Raw genomic sequence first — 21,651 nt, 5'->3', positions numbered from 1 at the left:
CATGAACTCATATTGATTTTACTTCATGTACTGTTCTGTCACCTCAAGGCTAGGACTTAGCAAGCTTGCAGAATAGAATAGACACTTAGAAATACTATACATAGGACTCTCTTTATGCTCTCATTATCATCAAAAATTTATTCTTTATACTCATTAGTACTTGTCATAACAGATTTGCATTGTCCAGATATTTATGTATTGCATTATCATAACCAAAAGACGTCCAGCCTTTTTCAATATGTATTTATAGTAAGAAGTAAGAGATGGTTGGCAGTTTTTATTCCCTGCTGAGACATTATAGTTGTGTCCTTCACAATAGGGATTTTTATTAATTTAATAGGAGTTGCTTCATCTTCAAGGACATTATCAGGGCTTTGATATTCCAACTTCTACAATTATAAAATACCCATTTTGGCAATTGTGAGAGGATTTCTATAAGAAGAGTAAATACTCTGTAGTGGGAAGGCTAAAGGAAAAAATATTCTGAATGTTAAATATTTTTTTCCTATGGGAAGGTCATGTGTGTGAATAACTTAGTTTCATATTTCGACCATTCATTCAGTTTCATGCCAGACGAACTCTTAGATTTTTCCAAACACAACACTGTCTTAGATACAAGCTAATACTTGCCCTGGGGTTGGAACATTTGGAGAGCAAAACTGATTTTATTCTAGGAGAAAAATCATCTATTTTTTAGGCTGCTTTGAGGTTGGAGGGGGAGATGATTCCATCAACATGTCTCAGAATTAATGATTTCTAAATTGGGAAGTTATTTTAAAATCATTTCTAGTTATATACAGTATTCTGCCACTAGTATAATAACAGACAATTATAAATTTAAGAAATGGGCACTATGATAACATTATTTTTGAAATTAAACTGAAACATAATATAGGAGAAAATCAGCAAAATGTTATTTTGGAGTATACTCATTTGAAGGTATGTTTTTTGTTAGTATTGTGGAGAGACATTTGAAAACTGCTTAGAGAAGATTGTCTAAAATACATTTTAATGTTCATGTGGTGTATTTGGCCACTGACAGTATGAATCACCTTGGGCAGACATTTTATTAGCTAATTTAAATTTTTAAAAATTTATCTCAGTAATCTACTTATCTGTTTGTCATCCTATTTCTGTATCTTAAAACAGCTCTGATCAAGCAGGAAAATTGAATTCCAGCATTTCAAGAATATAAATTCAAAAATTTCCTGTTATCATATGGTTACCTAGAAGCAATTTGCATTTAATCAATAGTGTCAGCAGTGACAGACTGAAAGTGCTAAAAAAATGTACAGTGTTGTATTAGTGGTTTCCTGATGCCTCGTGAGTCACCTTTATCAACTTCTACTCTCATTTTCTGAAATAACAACATCATTCTTAATTGCCTACTAAAATAGGACATGAAATGATTTACCTAGACATTTCCTTCAGGCTAAATATAATATATATGTATTAAAAATCCTTGAGAGAAATACATAGTAATGATGATGGATATACAGTTTAGTCGTACATTAATTTTCTTACTTCTTCACCTTCCGTATATGTAACTGATTTTGAACACATGGGAGGTTCATCTCATGAACTTGAGTGGTATTCATTTTTAGGCATCTATTAAAAGTGGCTAAATATTACCTTTCTTTTTCTTTCACTTGACTCCTTCATCTATTACTTTCAAATGCTTTCAGAATATTATCAGTTAAGTTTTATATACATTTAAACCTAACAAAATTTTCCTTCCCTATTAACCATGTGTTTTATCTATATGATTAACATAATGTACTTACTTAAAAGTTGAATTCTAGGGGAAATTTCTACTCCAAGTGGTTCCTGGACAACCAATATTGGTATCGTCTGTGAACTTATTAGAAAGATCTGAGCTCAGACCTAATGAATCAGAATTTGCATTTGAACAAGATCCACAGGTGATTCCTTTGTATATAAGGGTTTGAGAATCAGTACTCAAAGTCATCATCTGAGACTTTACCAAACTCCTAGATCCTTTTCTCATTCCATTAAGGTCACCACAGTTGAGAAGTTCAAGTGGAATCCCATCTTTTTGAATTCAGCACCTGGTGACATAAGGTAGTAATTAAAACAACAAAACAATCTCGTCTTACTGCAAGGTGGTTGAAAGCCTCTGTACCACCTGTTAAGCTCAATAGGACTTGGGCTCTTGCTGGAGCCCATGCTTGCTGACACTCATACCACATAAAGTTTCAGCAAAGTTCTATTGGAAATCCTGAAGCCAGTAAATTCTACATTTTTCTATTTGCCACCCACAATATAGGTATCTCTATTCGTCCGTATTTTTTTGAATCTTCATTTCTCTGCCCTTCTACACTCATGTTCTTTGGACTTGCTCCTTAGCGCCTTCCCACGTACACTCCCTGTGCATTCTGAAGTCCTTCTTTCAAAACAAACTTTCTATCCTATGTACTCATTCTGGTCCTACTTGGAAAACACTTTTACCCTCAAGAACACCACTAAGACTAATGACTCTTTCACTCTCCCACACATTTATTTATGTTTTTATTATGTTCAGTTAGCCAGCATGTAGTACATCATTAGTTTTGATGTAGTGTTCATCGATTCATTAGTTGTATATCCCCCACTCATTTAGAATTGCCAGTTTCCTCCCTTGCCAGGGCCAATTCCAAAGGTACTGCTTTCTGTGTAAAACTATCTCATCCCTTATGTTTCATGCCCAATGGCCATCTGTCACTTACCATTTTGTGGTATTACTTTTTCATTGAAGACTGGCACTGGGATTACAGTCTTCTCCACCCACGGTATGCCTTCATTCAAAATCTCAGGCTATATTGGTTGCCCTATCTCCAAAAGTTTCCATTTCCCTAATCTGCTCAATTCAGCTACCTCCTTGCATAACTAGACTGTAGATGTTTTTCTGCCAGACATTATTTTGTTTTGGGAATACTATACTTACACAGACACTTTGGTACTTCTTCATAGCCTTTCTGTGTGTTCCTAGTAAATGTTCTTCTCTCTTTCTCTTGGCAATTATTTCAAGTTTTTAATGGGCATAGTAGATGACTTTCCTTCTGAGTTTATTTAAGATAACATTTAACAAATTATGTGTATTTGTGCTCATTTTCTCCCCCTTCCCCACTCTGCCTTGATGGATGAGATTTTTGCTTTGGCCGGTTAAGGCTAATCTCCATGTGTGTGAGTGTGTGTATTCTCAATATCTTCACTGTCTGAGTCCTAAGGAACCTGCTTCCCTTCAGCCACACATCCATATCTTCAATAAAACCCTCAATAAAACCTTCAATAAAACCCTCCACTCCTTTAAGCACGTAGGAATATGTTTGTGTCTTCGTTACTCAACTTCTCTGCAGGACAGACTCTATTAACCTCTTTATCCTTCATGAAATTCTTCCCTCCCTGGGTTTATGGGATACCATTATCTATTTGTTACATTTTGTACATTTTTGGTCATTTGTTCCATCTCCTTTTTCCTTTAATGTTGATATTCTACACAGTTCTTCCCTTGTTTTTCTTCCCTGGATTATCCTCATTCCTTCCTATTCAAATAGCATCTATTTTCTAATCATCCCCAAATATGTACCATTAGCTCATGTCTCTCCCTTGAAGCCTAAGCCAGTTTATTTAATTGCTTAATAGATGACTTTAATTAGATATTTGCCTGAAAACTTAAAATAAATCTCATGATCTCCCTAGCCCTCCTTTATTCTTTATCTTTCCTTTCTTTCCTCTGACAGCCTAATCCAGAAACCTAAAAGCTAACTGGGTCATCGAGATTTTTTTTTTTTCCTAGCATTTCTAAGTCCACCCAAGTTCAATTAATTTCATTCCCTTAACCACTCTTGAAACTGTCTAGTTCTTTCTATTCCTACCACTACAACCCTGATTAAAGCTAATATCCCGGGTTACCTCTGTTTAAGATGCCAATCCCCAGCCGGTCTTCCCTGCTGCTAATACTGTATTCCTTTAGAGATTTTCACATCACTTTTGTCAAAGTGAACTTACTAAAACATAAATACCATTGTATTATTCCTCTGTTGATATTCACTTGAAAAAGCAAAAAGCAGCCACTGATAATCAGGAGCTGGCTGGGCACTTCAGTTAGGCCTTGGAGATACTCGATGATGGCTAGTGCTCACAGCTAGCCTAAGGTTTCTTCTGCTGAATATGTGCAATGGCTCAGTATGCCAACAGCATATAAAGCCACTTCAGGACTGTAATGGATCAAGACTGAAACATGACCATCTTGTAACCATGTTTCAACAGACAAAAGAATAGTCTGGGACCACCCCAAATGAGTGCATATCCCCCATCTTCACTAATGTGACAGGTGATGATGTGGCCTTACCAATCGTGGTTTTAGCCTCTCTACATTGTTTCTGCCATCTAGATAAAATTTTTTAAGATGCCTGGCCACAGAAGTATCTCCATTTCCTTATGGCATCTAATTAAAGGCAAAGCCCTACTTCCCTGACCACCCTCTTCACCTTACATATACCCAAATCCAATCAACTCTAACCATCCTCGTAGAGACCTACCCCATAGTTCACTATTACGTGCCACCTCTCCTGTTGCAATCACAAAATCAACTTTGTCTATATCCGCTTGTTCCTGGTGGCCTTTGGTGGGAAGGTATTGACAGAGTCAGTATTTTCATGTTGCTTTTGTGAAGGTTACCGTGACCTGATTTCTATTACTGTATCCATTCTGATTTCTGGCCATTCTAACATTGATTAGATTGCTGGTTTCTAGAACTTAGCAACTAGAACTTAATTTGTTTTTGTTTTTTGGTTTGGTTTGGCTTACTTTGGTTTTGGCATGCCGGTGACTAATATAGTGCCTGCCACTTAACACAGTTAATCTTTGACTATATGAATAAGTGATTTTTTTTCAGTTCCTCAGGCACATTTTAAACAGGCTCTGCTACCAATATGAAGGATATAACAACTTCTGAATAAACATTTGAGTGAATAAATTACTTTTTCTGTCAAAGGGCAAAACTTCATTATAGAATGTTAAGTGAATAGAAAATTAATTGCTTCTAAAGTCAGGGTAGGCCTCTGGGGAATCTGGAACTTACTTTCATATTAATTAGAGAAGATGTCATGAAAGGAGGAGGCTTTTAAGAGATGCCGATAAAGAAGGAGGAAGAGGTCATAGAGTGTTTTTAATCAACTTATTAGAGAATCAGTAAACTTCCCTTCTTTTGTATACTTTGCTTAAAACTTAATTATGTTTCTTTTTTCTCTATACAACTCAATTGCCTTTTATTTTGCACTTGAAGTTATCTATTTTAGAATTCATGATGTCCTGATAACTCTAAGAATTTTTATGGACCTTTTATTGATACACACACATACATACACACACACACACACATTTTAAAGAGTTTATTTATTTATTTATTTGACAAAGAGACACGGGGAGAGAAGGAACACAAGCAGGGGGAGTGGGAGAGGGAGAAACAGACTTCCCGCTGAGCAGGGAGCCTGACACCAGACTTGATCCCAGAACCCTGGGATCATGACCTGACCTGAATACATATGCTTAATGGCTGAGCCACTCAGGCACCCCAGGACCTTTAATATATTTTAAAATTAACAATATATTCCATATAAAATGGTTAACTGATGCCTTTTTTTTTTTTTTTAGCTTTTGTCTTTACTTGAAGTTTCCTGTACTAGGTACAACAGAATCGGAGTGCTAGCTTCTAAATGTATGATCATATATTGAATATATATTGTCTAAAGTATTTCATATTCTGAAATTTTGAAATTTTGAAAATAATTTCAAAAGTATATGTTCTATTAGAAAAACTCGATTAGTTTGAGATTAAAAATACTGTGTGCGTGTATGTGTACATACACATACATGTACGATAAACAGAGAAGCACACATACAGAAAAGCTGGATGAGGTTCCTGAGGATGACAGATTAAAGCAAATTAAGCATGTCTAGGGTAGAGATTCTTTCCCAAATAAGGTGATTTCTAACAGGTAGTTTTAGTTATGGGTACTTAATGCTATAATAAGCATTGTTCCTAGCAAGAAGATAATTGGTGCCCTTTATGAAAGATCTTTCTGTATAGTGGGGAGAAATGAAATCTGACTGCAGATACTTGGACTGACATTGAAGATGAAATGCATAGAACGGAATGGATGTTATGGTTGAAGAGCATTCTGGTGATACTCTTGGCCGTGAAAACAAGGGAAAAGCCAATATATACAAATGTAAATACACACACACACACACACACACACACACAAATGCATCACACACACATACAAACACCTGTGTGTGTGTGTGTGTGTGTATACACACATACATATTTAACTATGCATCTGTCTATAGAAAGAGGAGAGAGAGAGAGAGACAGACCACCAGAGAGGAGGATTAAAGACTGAAGATGCTGAACATTTGAAAACATCCAAGAAAAAAATTGCCCTGAAATCTGTGATACCAATAAAGTGTTGTTGCTCTTATTCTCTAGTGATAACAAAACATTTCAACATGTCAGTGTAATCTGACATGATCTGAAAATGCAGGAACAACTTAATTAGGATCCTTTAAGATATGATATTTCTACTAACCAACTAGAGCATTTGTTTTTCTTTTCTTTTTTTTTAATTTAAATTCAATTAGCCAGCATATAATACATCATTAGTTTTTGATGTAGTGTTCATTGATCCATTAATCGCCTGTAACACCCACTGCTCATCACATCAGGTGCCCTCCTTAATGCCCATCACCCAGTTACCCCATCTCCCCACCACCTCCCTTTCTGAATCCCTCACTTAGTTTCCCGGAGTCCATAGTCTTTTATGGGTTATCTCCCTTTCTGATTTCTTCCCATTCAATGTTCCCTCCTTTCCCTTATGGCCCTCTGCACTATTCCATATAGTCCACATATGAGTGAAACCATATGATAATTGTCTTTCTCCGATTGACTTATTTCATTTAGCATAATACCCCCCAGTCCCATCCATGTAAATGTAAATGTGTTACAAATTTACACCTTCACAGAGCATTTTGACTGTGGGTAGAGTGGGAGAGACAATAATACTGTATATGGAGGCATTAAGCTACACTGGATCTCACCTTACTGTGCATCTAACTATGTATCAGGTACTCTTCCATGCCCTGGAGATGACATGAGGAGGAAATTCATGAGGATATCTGACCTTTTACAGTTCTTTTCCAGTGAGGAAGGTCAAAATTAAGTAAGAATATGCAAAATGTATAGAATGTTAATGATGAGTGTCAAAGACAAAAATGAGGAATGAGAGCTAGGAAATGTGTGTATGTGCTTGTGTGTGTGTGTGTGTATGTGTGTGTGTGTGTGTGTGTGTGTGTAGATAAATTAGCAGGAGAAGCCTTCCCTGAGAAAGTGACATTTAAGTAAAGATCCAATAATGAAGTACTATATGGTGACTAACATAACATAATAAAATAAGTAAAGATCTAAAGACAGTGAGGAATTTATAGATACCTGAGATAAGAGTATTTCTAGCAGAGGGAGGAGTAAGTATTTAGGTCTAAGGGAGGAGCATGCCTGGAATGTCAGGGAACATCACAGTATGGTGGAGGTGAAAAATCAGGTGTCACAGAAAAACAGGTCCATGAGATTAGTGGGGTTAAGGTTACATGGGCCATGGATAAGACTTGGGCATTTACTCAGATGAGGAGGAAGCCACGAGAGAGCTGAGTTGGTATCTATTGTGTCTGGATTCTTGTGTGTGCTCTGTTGAGAATATATCATCAGGGAACAGAGGTTCCTACTTCTGTAGAAAAAGCATTTAGTAGGCTATTTGGAAGCATCTAGACCACTGGGTGATAATGGAGTTTTGTTTTGTTTTGTTTTGTTGTTGTTTTGTTTTTATGAGTGTGATAGTACTAAGCACAGTAATAAGCATTTTCTGGGTATGTTTTGAGGTTACCATCAACAGGAGTTTTAGAGGGATTGGATATAGAGTTAGAGAAAAAAAGGAACAGTCAAGAAGGATTTGGCCTGAAGTTTTTAGCCTGAAAAATGAAGAACTAGATGTTATTCTCTACATGTATACAGGGAGATGTGGAGGAACCAGCACAGGTATTGAGTAAAGGGAGTCCTTGAGCCAGGAAAAAGACTGTGTACTTGTCATCGAGGAAACCTACCTAAGAAATTACTTGAAGAAGTATCCTCTGAATCAAGTTATGATGATAAGTAAGTTGAGAGCTGAGGATCAGCCATTGAGTGGAGTAGCACAGAAGGCTCATGGTGTCATTAAAAAACAAACAAACAAACAAACAATTTTGATGGAACTGAATAAGGGAATATGTATGAGGACCAGTTTTTTCTTTCTCTTTTCTTTCTTTCATAGGCTAGTTTTTACTTTGCAGTGTAGACCTGTGGAGGGCTAATGTTTCTCCTGGTGGCACATACCTCTTTAAAGTCAGGGATATGCCCTCTCTTTTCCAGAAGCATATCTCTCTCCAGATTATGTTTTTGGTGGTCATGCAATTTTTATTTAACTTCTTCTATGCAGTTGACATATTTTTTTTCTGAGAAAATGAGAGAAGGTAGAAGCATTAGGAACACCAATCTAACCTATTTTAAGACAGAAGTTCATATATTTTATTTGAAAATGAGTGCATAGGTGTCCAGGTCCAGCAAGAAAAGAGGAGTTTCAGTGATGTTTATTTAGTCAACTCCTTTAACACTTTTTATATGTGGTTATCTGGACTCTTGACACTCGCTTTTGTGATCAGGTAATCTAATTAACTATTAGGCCAAGATTTTTTTCTAAAATTTTTTTTTAAAGTTATTGAAATCACTGTTCACTTTGATGTCCACATGTGGCATTTTGGGATGTTCTCAGTTTATGTCATTCCATTTGTTACAGCTTAGTTATTTCTAGATTTTCATTTTTCTATGTAAGAATTGTCCCAATTTTGGAAATAAGTTATTTGAAGAGCCCCCTTTAATCTTCTTAGAATCCCTGAAGGGTAGGTATCTTTATTGTTACTTTACATAGAAAGTATTGATGCTCAGAAAGGTTGAATCACTTTCCAAATGCCAAACAGCTGGTAAGCAGTGGAGACAGAATTCAGACCATGTGAGAGTAAAATGACTCCAAAACTTTTCATTACCTTCTTGACTGTCCTCTGGCTACCCTAAATTTTCTCATTTTTTATCAACCATCTACAGCTGTGTCTGAAATGAAATGTTTTCTGGAGTCTTCAATGTCCTGTTTATACTCCCGAAAGCACATTTGTGCCAATATCTCTCTTTATTTTCTAATATTCCTCTTTAAAATGATGTTACTTTACATAACCCAGATATCATCTAAACACTGATAGATGGTGTCTATTCAATGCTTCTTTCTCAGGACTGTCTCTCTGTTTATATACCACTTACTCAGTTTCTGTATAATATACATCTGGCAATGAGTTACAGTAATTGAGCTGTACATGGAGTTTCTGGTCATCTTATAGGCTGTCAGTGTATATTCTGAGTAATCAGGCATCCCTTCTGATAGCTTGGCGCCCATGCTGCTTTACTACTTAAATATTTTGAATATCATCTTTGACTACATCCAGACTACCAGGTTGCCTTTTCTGTGAGTCATAGTCAGATACATTCAAAGGTGTTTGGTTAATTTCCATTGAAATACCCTTAGAGCAGCAGAGTGGGTCTGAAAGAGAACTGAATTTGTAAATAGATTGGATCTAACACTTTCCACTTCCCTACAATCTTGTATATATGACTTAATCTCGCTGATGCTCAGTTTTCTCTTGTATAAAAGAGGACAAAATACTGCTGATTCCTTCTGTCCCACCAAATTATGAAATCCGTATTTATAATTTGGTACACAATGTGAGCAATTCCATTTTTATCATGATTATGCCAGTGTTCTCAAATATTTAGTACACCTCTGTGTGCCTCACTTTCTTCCTCCGTCAAATTGTGAGAGTAATAGTAGCTACTCCATACATGATTGTTTTCTTGTGGTTATTGCTATTATATGTGTATGAGAAAAACTAGAGTAGTGTGATTTAACCAAACTGAATATTTAAGCTAGTTACCCCTGAAATAATCAATTAGAAGGTTTCCCCTCTGTGAGGAATACCAATTGATTATTCTATTAGATGCTTAGAATAAAAATATTATGATCATGACACTTAGAAAGTCAAGATAATTTCATCATTTATAAAGACAACATTGTGTTCTGATTCTACTCCTTATGTAATTTCATATATAAAAAAAGCAAAACCTCTATAGTTAAAATAGAAACCCCTCTGATAGCGAAGGGTAACTCTAACATTGTTTAACTTGGAGAATACCTGTTTGTTGTTACTGTTCTTGTTCTTTTGTAGTACATGTATGTTTTTACTTCTCTCTCTTTCTCTTCCCCTCTCTCTCTCCCTCTCTTCCAAACCCCTGCTCCTCCTTTTGCTGCTGTAGTTCAAATGTGGAATACCCCACATCCTGCTATAGTTCTTGGTACTTGTCAATATTACCTATTTACTTAGAATGTGCTTATTTTTTCTCTTCTAAAGTACTCAGAGTCTTTTACAAATAACATTTACCTTTTTTTTTAATTTTAATTTTTTAATTAAGTTTTTAATTTTAATTCCAGCACAGTTAACATACAGTATTATATTAGCTTCAGGTGTATAATATATTGATTCAATAATTCTCTACATTACTCAGTGCTCATCATGATAAGTTATACTCTTAATAGAGTATAATTTTTTTATTTTTATTTTTTATTTCTTTTCAGTGTAACAGTATTCATTGTTTTTGCACTACACCCAGTGCTCCATGCAATATGTGCCCTCCTTAATACCCCCACCTGGCTCCTTCAACCTCCCACCCCCTCCCCCTTCAAAACCCTCAGGTTGTTTTTCGGAGCATGGGGTGTGGTGCAAAAATAATGAATACTGTTATGCTGGAAATAAAAAAAAATAAAAAAAAATTAAAATAAAAAAAAAGAAAAAAAAACATTTACCTTTTAATAGAGAATAAATTTAAAGTATTGGAAAACATGTGCCAATAAGCTGCTTCTGTTTCTATAAAGGAACAGAGAATTTAGAAGACAAAAATTGACAGTTGAGAAAATGTAAATTTTTGAACTTCATCTAGATTCTTACCTTTAACAAGATGTTGTAGGTATTTTATTTTCACGGACTTTTCTCTACTGGAAAGTTAGAATCTTCCAGGGTTATGCAAATACTTGTGTCAACAATTTGATAATGCCTCTCTGAAAATGATTTTCAAGGTAACACAGAAGTTTCACCTGTTAATTGGTATGGGATCCTGGGAGCATATAATCCCCAAACACCACAGTCTCTGTGCTTTGAAATTTTCAAGTAGAATCTAAGATATTAAAATGTGTCTATCACTTAGAGTTTCCCTACTGATGAGATGAAGCTGAATTTTCATTTGCTGTCCTTGACAACATAACATAAAATGTATATTTTCAAGATAGAGTGTACATACTTAAAAAAAAAAACCTAAAACTATCATTTTATGGCATTTTCATTTGTTTTGCTAAATTTTATTTAGTATTTTACATATTACAGTTCTTTTCCTGATGGGATATATTCTATTGTCTACAGGCTTTTTAAAAACATTTTGCATTCTTGGCATTTTATCCAATAATCCTACTTCATGAAACTGTTCCTCGAATAATTTTAAAAGCCCTCCCTTCAATTGTGGTTATTTCTTTAAATTAGAGAATTGTTTTAAATATGTTTAAATGTATGGATTATAGTATGAGCATTACCATCATTTGGTGTGCTTGGGAAATAGTCTAGCTTAGCAATATGATGATTCCTTATTTCTCTGAATGTATTTCTGGTGTTGCCATAATATCTTTATCTGTATTTAGTCTACATATCTGTCTTCCTGTCTCTTTATTGGCTTTCAGAGGGAAGACACTAGATCTGCACTGTATAATTACAATTGGCACTTGACACAGGGTGGCTTTTTAAATTTTAATTTAATTATATTAGATGAAAAATTAGTTTCCTCAGTCACACTGCCACCTTTCAAGTACTCAGAACCCACATGTGGCTAGTGGCTACTGTATTGGACAGCACAGATATATAATATTTTCAAGCTTGTAGAAAGTTCTATTTAACAATGATTGTCAGAGTGTGCACATATCGATTACAGGCCTCCTGCATGTACTCCAGTATCACATTTATTTAAATACCTATAAATCAAAATAAAATTTAAAAAATTATCAGATACAGAATAACTTCCTGTCACAAAGTCAAGCGAAATCTTTGATGCTATTATTGGGTCATAGGAGTATTGCTCTAACTATATGTTAAATGCTTTAAAGCTTGCTTTTTCAGCAGGTAGTTATGTTTTAGGACATATAACATGTTATAACCACATATTTTATTGATTATGATCATACAGTTCAATTGTATCATAGTTTAATATTTATGTATATTAATGTATATATGTTAAATATCTATAGGAGCATTGTTAGTTAAACCCAACAGTGAGTATTAAATGCTAGATTTTGTTAATTTAAGTCATCGTGGTTTTGTTGTTCAAAAGTTAAGTTAGGAGAAATGAACAAATGAATTTAGAAAGCTTTTTGAAACTGAATCTATTTTCCCTTGAAATGGGAGTACTCAGAAAGTTTCAGAGAGAAAAATTAACCTGTAGTCTTGTATTTAGGTAAATATGGATTTTTTTGCTAAATTATTCATGATAGTGTGCTTTTTCCTTTTTATATACTTACAAGATTTTCCATTGATTTTTAATACAGAATACATACCTAATTCCAGCAATTTCAGTAGTGTATATTTAAAAGACAAATTTTAGTTTTAAGTGTCTGTCACTTTATCCTTTCATTGTTTCTTACTATTTGCTTTTTTTGCAGCCTTATAGTGCATCAGAAACTATTGTGTAAAAAAAAAAAGTGAAGAGTAGAAATCTTATTAAAAGTAGTAGCAATTCAGTATGAAATTGGCTTGTGCTTTCATTGTCATTTTGATGATTCTGGTGCAAGAAACTTGAGAAAAAAATTCTTTAGATTCACATGATAAGCTGACAGAGTGAAATATCTTAAGGATTGAAAGGGCAAGTAGAAGTTATAATTACTGTGTAGCTTCACAATCCTTGTATTGAAATACTCACCTTTGCTATCATGCTGCAGGCCATAGAGCGAGAAAAAGCCGAGAAGTTCAGAAAACTGCAAGATGCCAGCAGATCAGCTCAGGCCCTGGTGGAACAGATGGTGAATGGTAATTACACGGAGTTGATTTAGATAATCTTCTTAGGGATTTGATAAACACATAGGTTCATATTTATCAGCTGAATTATATCAGACAAGCACTTCCTGAATGCAAATTTAAATTAAAGTGGGTTTGTGAGCTTTTTATTATTCTTTCTTAATGCTAAGCGAATTATTACATGAAATTCATCTTTGAGTCCAGTGGAAGAAAATGGGATATGCTAGAATATTTTATCAATCTGTTGCAGAGAAATCAATTTTAATGGAAACCCTGCTAGCATTTGTCCAAATAATTTAAGAAAATAAGGTTTGCAAAAATCATTGTAAATGTAAGCAATCATATACTATATGTAAACTGATTGTAATCTGATTTTAACTAATTCTTGCAACATATTTTCCCAAACAGACTAAAATTATGTGTAGGACTTTATCAGCATACCTGTAGGCTAATTTGACATTTTTTATATTGTCTTTCATTTTTTTACTTACTTTACACATGTCATCTCAGAAGAAACTTCATTTTCTAACTTCAGTTGTTTTTGAGTAGGATAAAAGTACAAAGCCAACACATTTTTTTCTTTTTATTTTTTTATCCATTTCTTATTTATTTATTTAGAGCACTTGTGAGTGGGTGGGGTGGAGTAGGGGCAGAAGGAGAAAGTATTTTAAGCAGGCTTCGTGCCCAGCACAGAGTCCAAGGTGGGTCTTGATCTCAAAATCCTGAGATCATGAACTTAGCCAAAATCAAGAGTCTGATGCTTAACCGACTGAGCCACCCAGAAACCCCCCCCTTTATTTTGAAATTCTTTTTTTTCTTTTTTAAGAATGAATTAAAATTAGGGGTACATAGGTGACTCAGTTGATTAAGTGGGTGCCTTGGGCTTAGGTCAGGATCCCAGGATCCTGGGATGGAGCCCTGTGCTGGGCTTCTTGTTCAGTGAGAAGACTGCTTCTCCCTCTCCTCCATGCTTTCTGTCTCTCTCTCTGTCTCTCTCTCAAATAAAATCTTTGAAAAAAAATTACTTTTTCCTCACAGTGCTTCAAAAGGTGTCTGAACAAAATATGTTACTGACGTTGATTGTGAACAAACATTTTTGAAATTATTATTGTCTTAGTACTGCAGTCATTTCCAGATATAAGTAATTTATGAGAATCAGGAATAATGCTATTTCAAACAAGATTTTTTTTTACATATTTCACAGGATATGTTTACAAGAGTATAATAACCAAATGTAACAAATGTTTTTGTTGTGCATGTCAGCTTTTTCTAGGATCTGCCTGCATTCTGGAACATAAATTTTGTGTATGAAATATTTTTTTCCTTAATTGCCATGTTGGCATTAAAAAGTTCAGTGATCTTCCTAGGAAATCAATTCTTTTTTTCTTTTAATGAGCCCCATGACTATATTTGGTTAACAATAAAAACAAGCAAACATGACAGCTGAGGATTGGGTTAACAAGTTAATAAATATATAGACAATGCAAAATACTGAAAGTTTGTTGTTCAGCTGTATGTTGCTAGGTGGTATAACTGATGAATTTGATAACAGCATTTTCATATTAAATGAAATTGTGTGATCTAAAATATAGGCTTGTAGTCACTGTATGATTTCCCCATAGCAAGTATATTGTCACTTTTTTTATTTGTATAAGCCAATATAAAAGCTATACTCTTAAATGGGCTCCTTTCGTGATCAAATGTCAAGTATACATTACCTCAGATCATTATTCAAGAAGCACTTAAAATTTAAAAGTGTAGGAAATGATTTTTTTTGTAATTAAAACCATATACATATTTAAAATGATCATATGATTAGTAATGCCATTTCCTAGATTATTGCCCTCAAAGCTCTAAATTTAGGAGGCATGAAGAAAAGTCAAGACATATACTAGGTCCTTAATAAATACTAATTGGTGAAATCCTTCTTAGCAAAGCAAAGTTAAGACAGTTACTGAGATAATTTTGGTCAGAAAATAATAATACTTTTGAAGGACAATGCTAACTTGTGTGGAGAGCAAAGAGCAGTAAGAACTAGGAGTGTGATTTCAGACACGGCTCATAGATTGACTGTATCGATCAAATTTTAAGTTTCTCATGCATTATGCCAATAAAGATAAGGTCTGACTGTTAAGAGATTAGGCTCAAATTTGGGCTCTATTTAGAGCATAGCTCTTCTACTCCATTCATTCACACATTTTACATCATTACTAAAAAGTAGATTAAAGGATTCTAACTTTTTCTTCCTTTTTTTTCAGTCTTACACAAAATAAATTTCATAACATTAATTTTATGTAATTTTACAAACTATGAGTGAAGGCAGTCATGTGCCTAAGTGCCTGGAGTATCTCTCTCCAGGTATACTTTAATGGGACCTCCTCACCCTAATTTACAATAGCTCTGCTGGCATAGAACCAAAAACTGGAGTTTACTAGTTCGGCTCGTGAAGCTGAAGGATCAAAACGAACTTTCTCCAAACCAGGTTTCTAACCATAATCTTGGTTAAGGTCCTCAGTTTACAAGCCCAGAATTTCTTTTGTCAAGTTTAAGCTATGGAATACAATAATACTCTTAAACATATAAAACACATACATTCTTTTCCTTTTATTTATAAAGAAGGAAAATAAGAACTGAATCATGGTACATCATTTATGACCTCATGTAAATGTTCATTCCTTTTAACCACATCTCTTGGCCTCAAAAATTAAGATACAGACAAATAATTCTTGTACAGTGCTATTAATATCATGAAACTACTACAAATTTATGGTTTATGTATGTTTTATTGTGATAACCACATTTAGCACATATAGTGTAAAATGGGTCTAAAATTGCATAGCTATTATATTTTCAAAAGCATTTTATAATATTTTCTATGTATGTATACATAGCAAGGTAAATTTTCTACTTCAGATACTTTAAGGTTAGAGTTTTTAATCTAGAGTTTAATCTTTTAATCTAGAGTTTTTAATCTAGAGTTTCTTAAACAATTAAGATTGTTTTTTTAAATAACTGGAATGATTTTGGAAGTCCTTTTTCAAATTTTCCTTCAGAATGAAAATCTAAGACCTGCAAAAAAAAAAAATTCCTCAATACTTGTATCACTCTGTTTCAAAACTGATATAAAATATATCAGACATATTTCCAAATACACTTTTGGTCATTTCTAAATAACTACTGAAAGAATGAATTTTTAGCATTAAGAAATGCAGAAAATGGGGAGAGAAAGATAGCAGAGGAATATGAGACCTAAATTTCATCTGGTCCCAGGAATTAAGCTAGATAGTTATCAAACCATTCTAAACACCTATAAAGTCAACAAGAGATTGGGGAGAAGAATAGCAGCAGTTCTATGAACAGAAAAGTGACCACTTTCTGGAAGATAGGACATGCGAAGAAGTAAATCCGAGGTGACATATGGGAAGATAAATGGCAAAGGCCAGGAGAGGAAGCCTCCATCCACTGGCTCCCAGCAAGTGAGAGAGCAGTGGAGCACAAAATCAGAACTTTTAGAAGGCTGCTCTGCAGAGGGATGTTGCTCCAGTGGCTAAGCAGGGGGTGGAACCCTCAGGTCCCTCAGGATCACAGAAGGATCAGGAGTGTCTGAGTGTCACAGAGCTCCCAGGTATCAGAGCAGGGAAACCAGCTGCAGAGATGGAGCTGAGGAGTGAGCTCTCAGCTCAGGGTTGCCATAAACCAGAATCAGCAGCAGTCAGGCCACTGCTCTTCGAGCAGGGACCCCACAAGTGGCAGACCTCCCCGTCCTTTCTCCACTGGGAGGAGCAGTACGGGAGCATGCTGCAGAAACCTGCTGGGTTTGAAGACCCCAAAAGGGGCCGTGTGCCAGAGATAGAAATGCTCAGTCACAGGCCAGGTAAGCATGGAGTGTGGCCAGAGACCAGAGATACAGGAGTGATTGACTGCTTTTCTCCAAGGGTGCATTGAGGAATGAGACCTCGAGTTCTCAGCTCCTCTGGGCTGGCCATTTTCATTCTTGTCCCCCAAAGCTGTACAGAAAGCGTTCAGGGAACAAGGTCTATGGAGCAAACTCAGGTGGATTACTCAGCCTGGCCCCTGGCAAGGGCAGTGCAATTCCTCCTTGGGAAAGACATTTGAGAATCACTGTGCCAGCACCCCGCCCACCAGAAGATCAGCAAGAACATCCAGCCAAGACCAAGTTTACCAATCAATGAGAAATGCAAAACTCCAAAACTAGGGGAATACAGCACATGGAATACATGGCTTTCCCCCTACCCCAAGATTCTTTAGTCTAACAAAATTGAATTTTTTAAAATTTTCTTTATTTTTTCAAATTTTTCCTATTTTCTATTTCAACCAACATCTTGTCAATACTGTTTTTTAAAAAATCTTTGTTAATTTTCATTTTTACATTCATATTATATCGCTTCATTGTATTTAACCTTATTTTTTTGTATAAATATATATAAGTTTTTCTTTCTCTAAAATTTTGGGATATTGTTTCTTCTAACAGACCAAAATATACCCTAAATCTAGTATATGGCTTTTTTTCTAGTCTCCTGCCTGATCACACTCTCGACCCATTTTTAAATTTTTTTTTCTTTCTTTTTTCAACCAACTTCTTATCAATTCCTCTTTTATAGTCTTTTATATTTTTCATCTTTATAGTCATATTCCATCCCCTCATCATATTACCCTTATTTTTGTGTGTATATACATATATATATATGTATATATACATATATATATATATATTTTACAATTTTGGGAGGCAGTTTCTTCTAAACAGACCAAAATATGCCCAAAATCAGCTATGTGGCTCTGTTCTGTCCACCAGTCTTAATATATATATATATATATATATATATATATATATATATATATATATAAAGTATTTTTTTTCCTTTCTTTTCACCTGGTTTCAGGTCTCTTTTGATTTGTTTAGTGTATGTTTTTCAGGGTCATTGTTACCCTTTTAGCATTTTGTTCTCTCATTCAGCTATGCCTTTCTGGACTAAATGACAAAGTGGAAAAACTCACTTCAGAAAAAGAACAAGAGACAGTACTGACTGCTAGGGACCTAATCCATATGGACATTAGTAAGATGTCAGAACTAGATTTCAGAATGACAATTATAAAGATTCTAGCTGGACTTAGAAAAAGCATAGAAGATACTAGAGAATCCCTTTTTAGATAAACAAAAGAACTAAAATCTTACCAAGTTGATTTTTTTTAAAAAAAGCTATTAATGAGGTGCAATAAAAAAAAATGGAAGCTCTTACTGCTAGGATAAATGAGACAGAAAAGAGAATTAGTGATATAGAAGACCAAATGATGGAGAATAAAGAAGGTGTGAAAAAGAGAGATAAGCAAATACTGGATCATAATGGGAGAGTTCGAGAGATAAGAATTGCTATAAGATGAAACATTAGAATAATTGGGAACCCAGAAGAAGAAAGAGAGGGGCAGAAGGTATATTGGAGCAAATTATAGCAGAGAACTTCCCTAATCTTGGGAAGGAAACAAGCATCAAAATCCAGGCACTGGATTAAAATCAATACAACTGTACTAAACTGTATTAAAATCAATATAAATAGGTCAATACACCATCATCTAATAGTAAAGCTTACAAGTCTCAGAGACAAAGAGAAAATCCTGAAGGCAGCTCAGGACAAGGGACCTATAACCTATAATGGTAGAAACACTAGATTGACAGAAGACTTATCCACAGGGACCTGGGAGGCCAGAAAGGACTGGCATCTGATATATTCAGATGAGAAATGAGAAAAATGTGCAACCAAGAATACTATATTCAGCTAGGCTGTCAATGGAAAAGGAAGGAGAGATAAAAAGCTAGGACAAACAAAAACTAAAAGAATTTGCAAACACCAAGCCAGCCCTACAGAAAATATTGAAAGGGGTCCTCTAAGCAAAGAGAGAGCCTAAAAATGACATATACCAGGAAGGAACAGAGACAATATACAGTAACAGTCACCTTATAGGCAATACAATGGCACTAAATTTATATCTTTCAATAGTTACCCGGAATGTCACTGGGCTAAAGGGCCCAATCAAAAGACACAGGGTATCAGAATGGATTAAAAAAAAAAAAGGACCCATCAATATGCTGTCTGCAAAAGACTCATTTTAGACCCAAAGACATCTCCAGACTTAAAGTGAGGGGGTAGAAAACAATTTACCATACTAATGGACATCAAAAGAAAGCTCGGGTGGCAACCCTTACATCAGACAAATTAAACTTTAAGCCAAAGACTATAATAAGAGATGAGGAAGGACAGTATATCATACTCAAAGGGTCTGTCCAACAAGAAGATCTAACAATTTAAAATATCTATGCCCCTAACATGGGAGCATCCAACTACATAAACCAATTAATAACAAAATGAAAGAAACACATCAACAATAATACTATAATAGTAGGGGACTTTAATACTCCCCTCACTGAAATGGACAGATCATTTAAGCAAAATGTGAACAAGGAAATAAAGGCTTTAAAAGACACACTGGACTAGATGGACATCACAAATATATTCAGAAGACGGTATGGTACTGGCACAAAATTAGACACATAGGTCAATGGAGCAGAATAGAGAGCCCAGAAATGGACCCTCAACTCCATGGTCAACTAATCTTTGACAATGCAGGAAAGAATGTCCAATGGAAAAGACAGTCTCCACAACAAATGGTGTTGGGAAAATTGGACAGCCACATGCAGAAAAATGAAACTGGACCATTTCCTTATATCACACAAAAGAATAGACTCAAAATGGATGAAAGACCTCAATGTGAGACAGGAATCCAACAAAATCCTTGAGAAGAACACAGGCAGAAACCTCTTTAACCTGAGATGTAGCAACTTCTTCCTAGAAACATTGCCAAAGATAAGGGAAGCAAGGGCAAAAATGAACTACTGGGACTTCATCAAGATCAAAAAACTTTGCACTATAATGGAAACAGTCACCAAAACTAAAAGACACCTGACATAATGGGAGAGGCTTTTCACAAATGACATATCAGATAAAGGGCTAGTATCCAAAATATATAAAGAACTTATCAAACTCAACACCCAAAGGACAAATAATGCAATCAAGAAATGGGCAGAAGACATGAACAGACATTTCTGCAAAGAAGACATCTAGATGGCCAACAGACACATGAAAGAGTGTTCCACATCACTCATCATCAGGGAAATACAAATCAAAACCACAATGAGATACCTTCTCACACCAGTCAGAATGGGTAAAATTAACCAGTCAGGAAATGACAGGTGTTGGCGAGGATGTGAAGAAAGGGGAACCCTCCTACACTGTTGGTGGGAAAGGAAGCTGGTGCAGCCACTCTGGTAAACAGTATGGAGGTTCCTCAAAAAGTTGAAAATGAAGCTACCCTATGACCCAGCAATTACACTACTGGGTATTTACCCTAAAGATACAAATGTAGTGATTCAAAGGGGCACGTGCACTGGAATGTTTATAGCAGCAATGTCCACAGTAGCCAAACCATGGAAAGAGCCTAGAAGTCCATCAACAGGTGAATGGATAAAGAAGGTGGTGTGTGTGTGTGTGTGTGTGTGTGTGTGTGTGTGTGTGTGTGTTTACACACAATGGAGTATTATGCAGCCATCAAAAATGAAATCTTGCCATTTGCAATGATATGGATGGAACTAGAGACTATTATGCTAAGCAAAATAAGTCAATCAGAGAAAGAAATTATATGATCTCACTGATATGAGGAATTTGAGAAACAAGATGGATGATCATGGGGGAAAGAAAGGGAAAATGAAACAGGATGACACCAGAGAGGAGACAAATCTTGAGATTCTTAATCTCAGGAAACAAAATGAAGGTTTTTTGGGAGGGAGGGGAGGGATGGGATGGCTGGATGATGGACATTGGGGAGGGTTGTGCTATGATGAGTGCTGTGAATTGTGTAAGACTGATGAATCACAGACCTGTATCCCTGAAGCAAAAAATACATTATATATTAATTTTTTAAAAAAGAAAGAAACACAGAAAACAAAACCTATTAGTCTCAAAGGTAGTTTGTTAAAGGAAATGAAGAAAGGTGCTGAGGAAAAGGGGGAGTGCCCTAAAATTCTTAAGAGTACAGAGATTACCATCATGCCAATGTAGAAGTGACTCTGACTTGATGTTGCAGAATTTTGTTAAAAATCATTCTTCTGTCTTGAAAAGAGTCTTTCTCATAACGTGTGTTCAGTTTTGCAGGCTCACTAGATGTTAGGATCAATTTAAAGCAATTTAAAGATCATTTTCATTTTTCTATACTTTATCAAATGCAAAGCTTACCTGAAAAATATTAAAGTACAGTAAACATTAAATATATTGTCAACTTTAATATTATTTTGTGAGTTTTATCGTAGAATGGTTGATATTTGCAAAATATGCACAAAAT

At 35.2% G+C, this 21,651-nt stretch overlaps 1 protein-coding gene across 5 annotated transcripts in view; it reads left to right on the top strand.

The window, feature by feature from the left end:
- Positions 1 to 21,651, top strand: part of DMD (dystrophin) — a 2,094,983-nt gene that overhangs the window by 698,246 nt on the left and 1,375,086 nt on the right. For all 5 annotated transcript variants that reach the window (XM_032330377.1, XM_032330378.1, XM_032330375.1 and 2 more), the window contains exon 19: positions 13,164 to 13,251. In XM_032330377.1, the coding sequence (XP_032186268.1) occupies positions 13,164 to 13,251 (88 nt within the window). The remainder of the gene's footprint in view (positions 1 to 13,163; positions 13,252 to 21,651) is intronic.

This window comes from Mustela erminea, chromosome X, assembly GCF_009829155.1.
Source record: "Mustela erminea isolate mMusErm1 chromosome X, mMusErm1.Pri, whole genome shotgun sequence".
NCBI lineage: Eukaryota > Metazoa > Chordata > Mammalia > Carnivora > Mustelidae > Mustela > Mustela erminea.
This window is presented reverse-complemented; position numbering and strand designations above follow the sequence as displayed.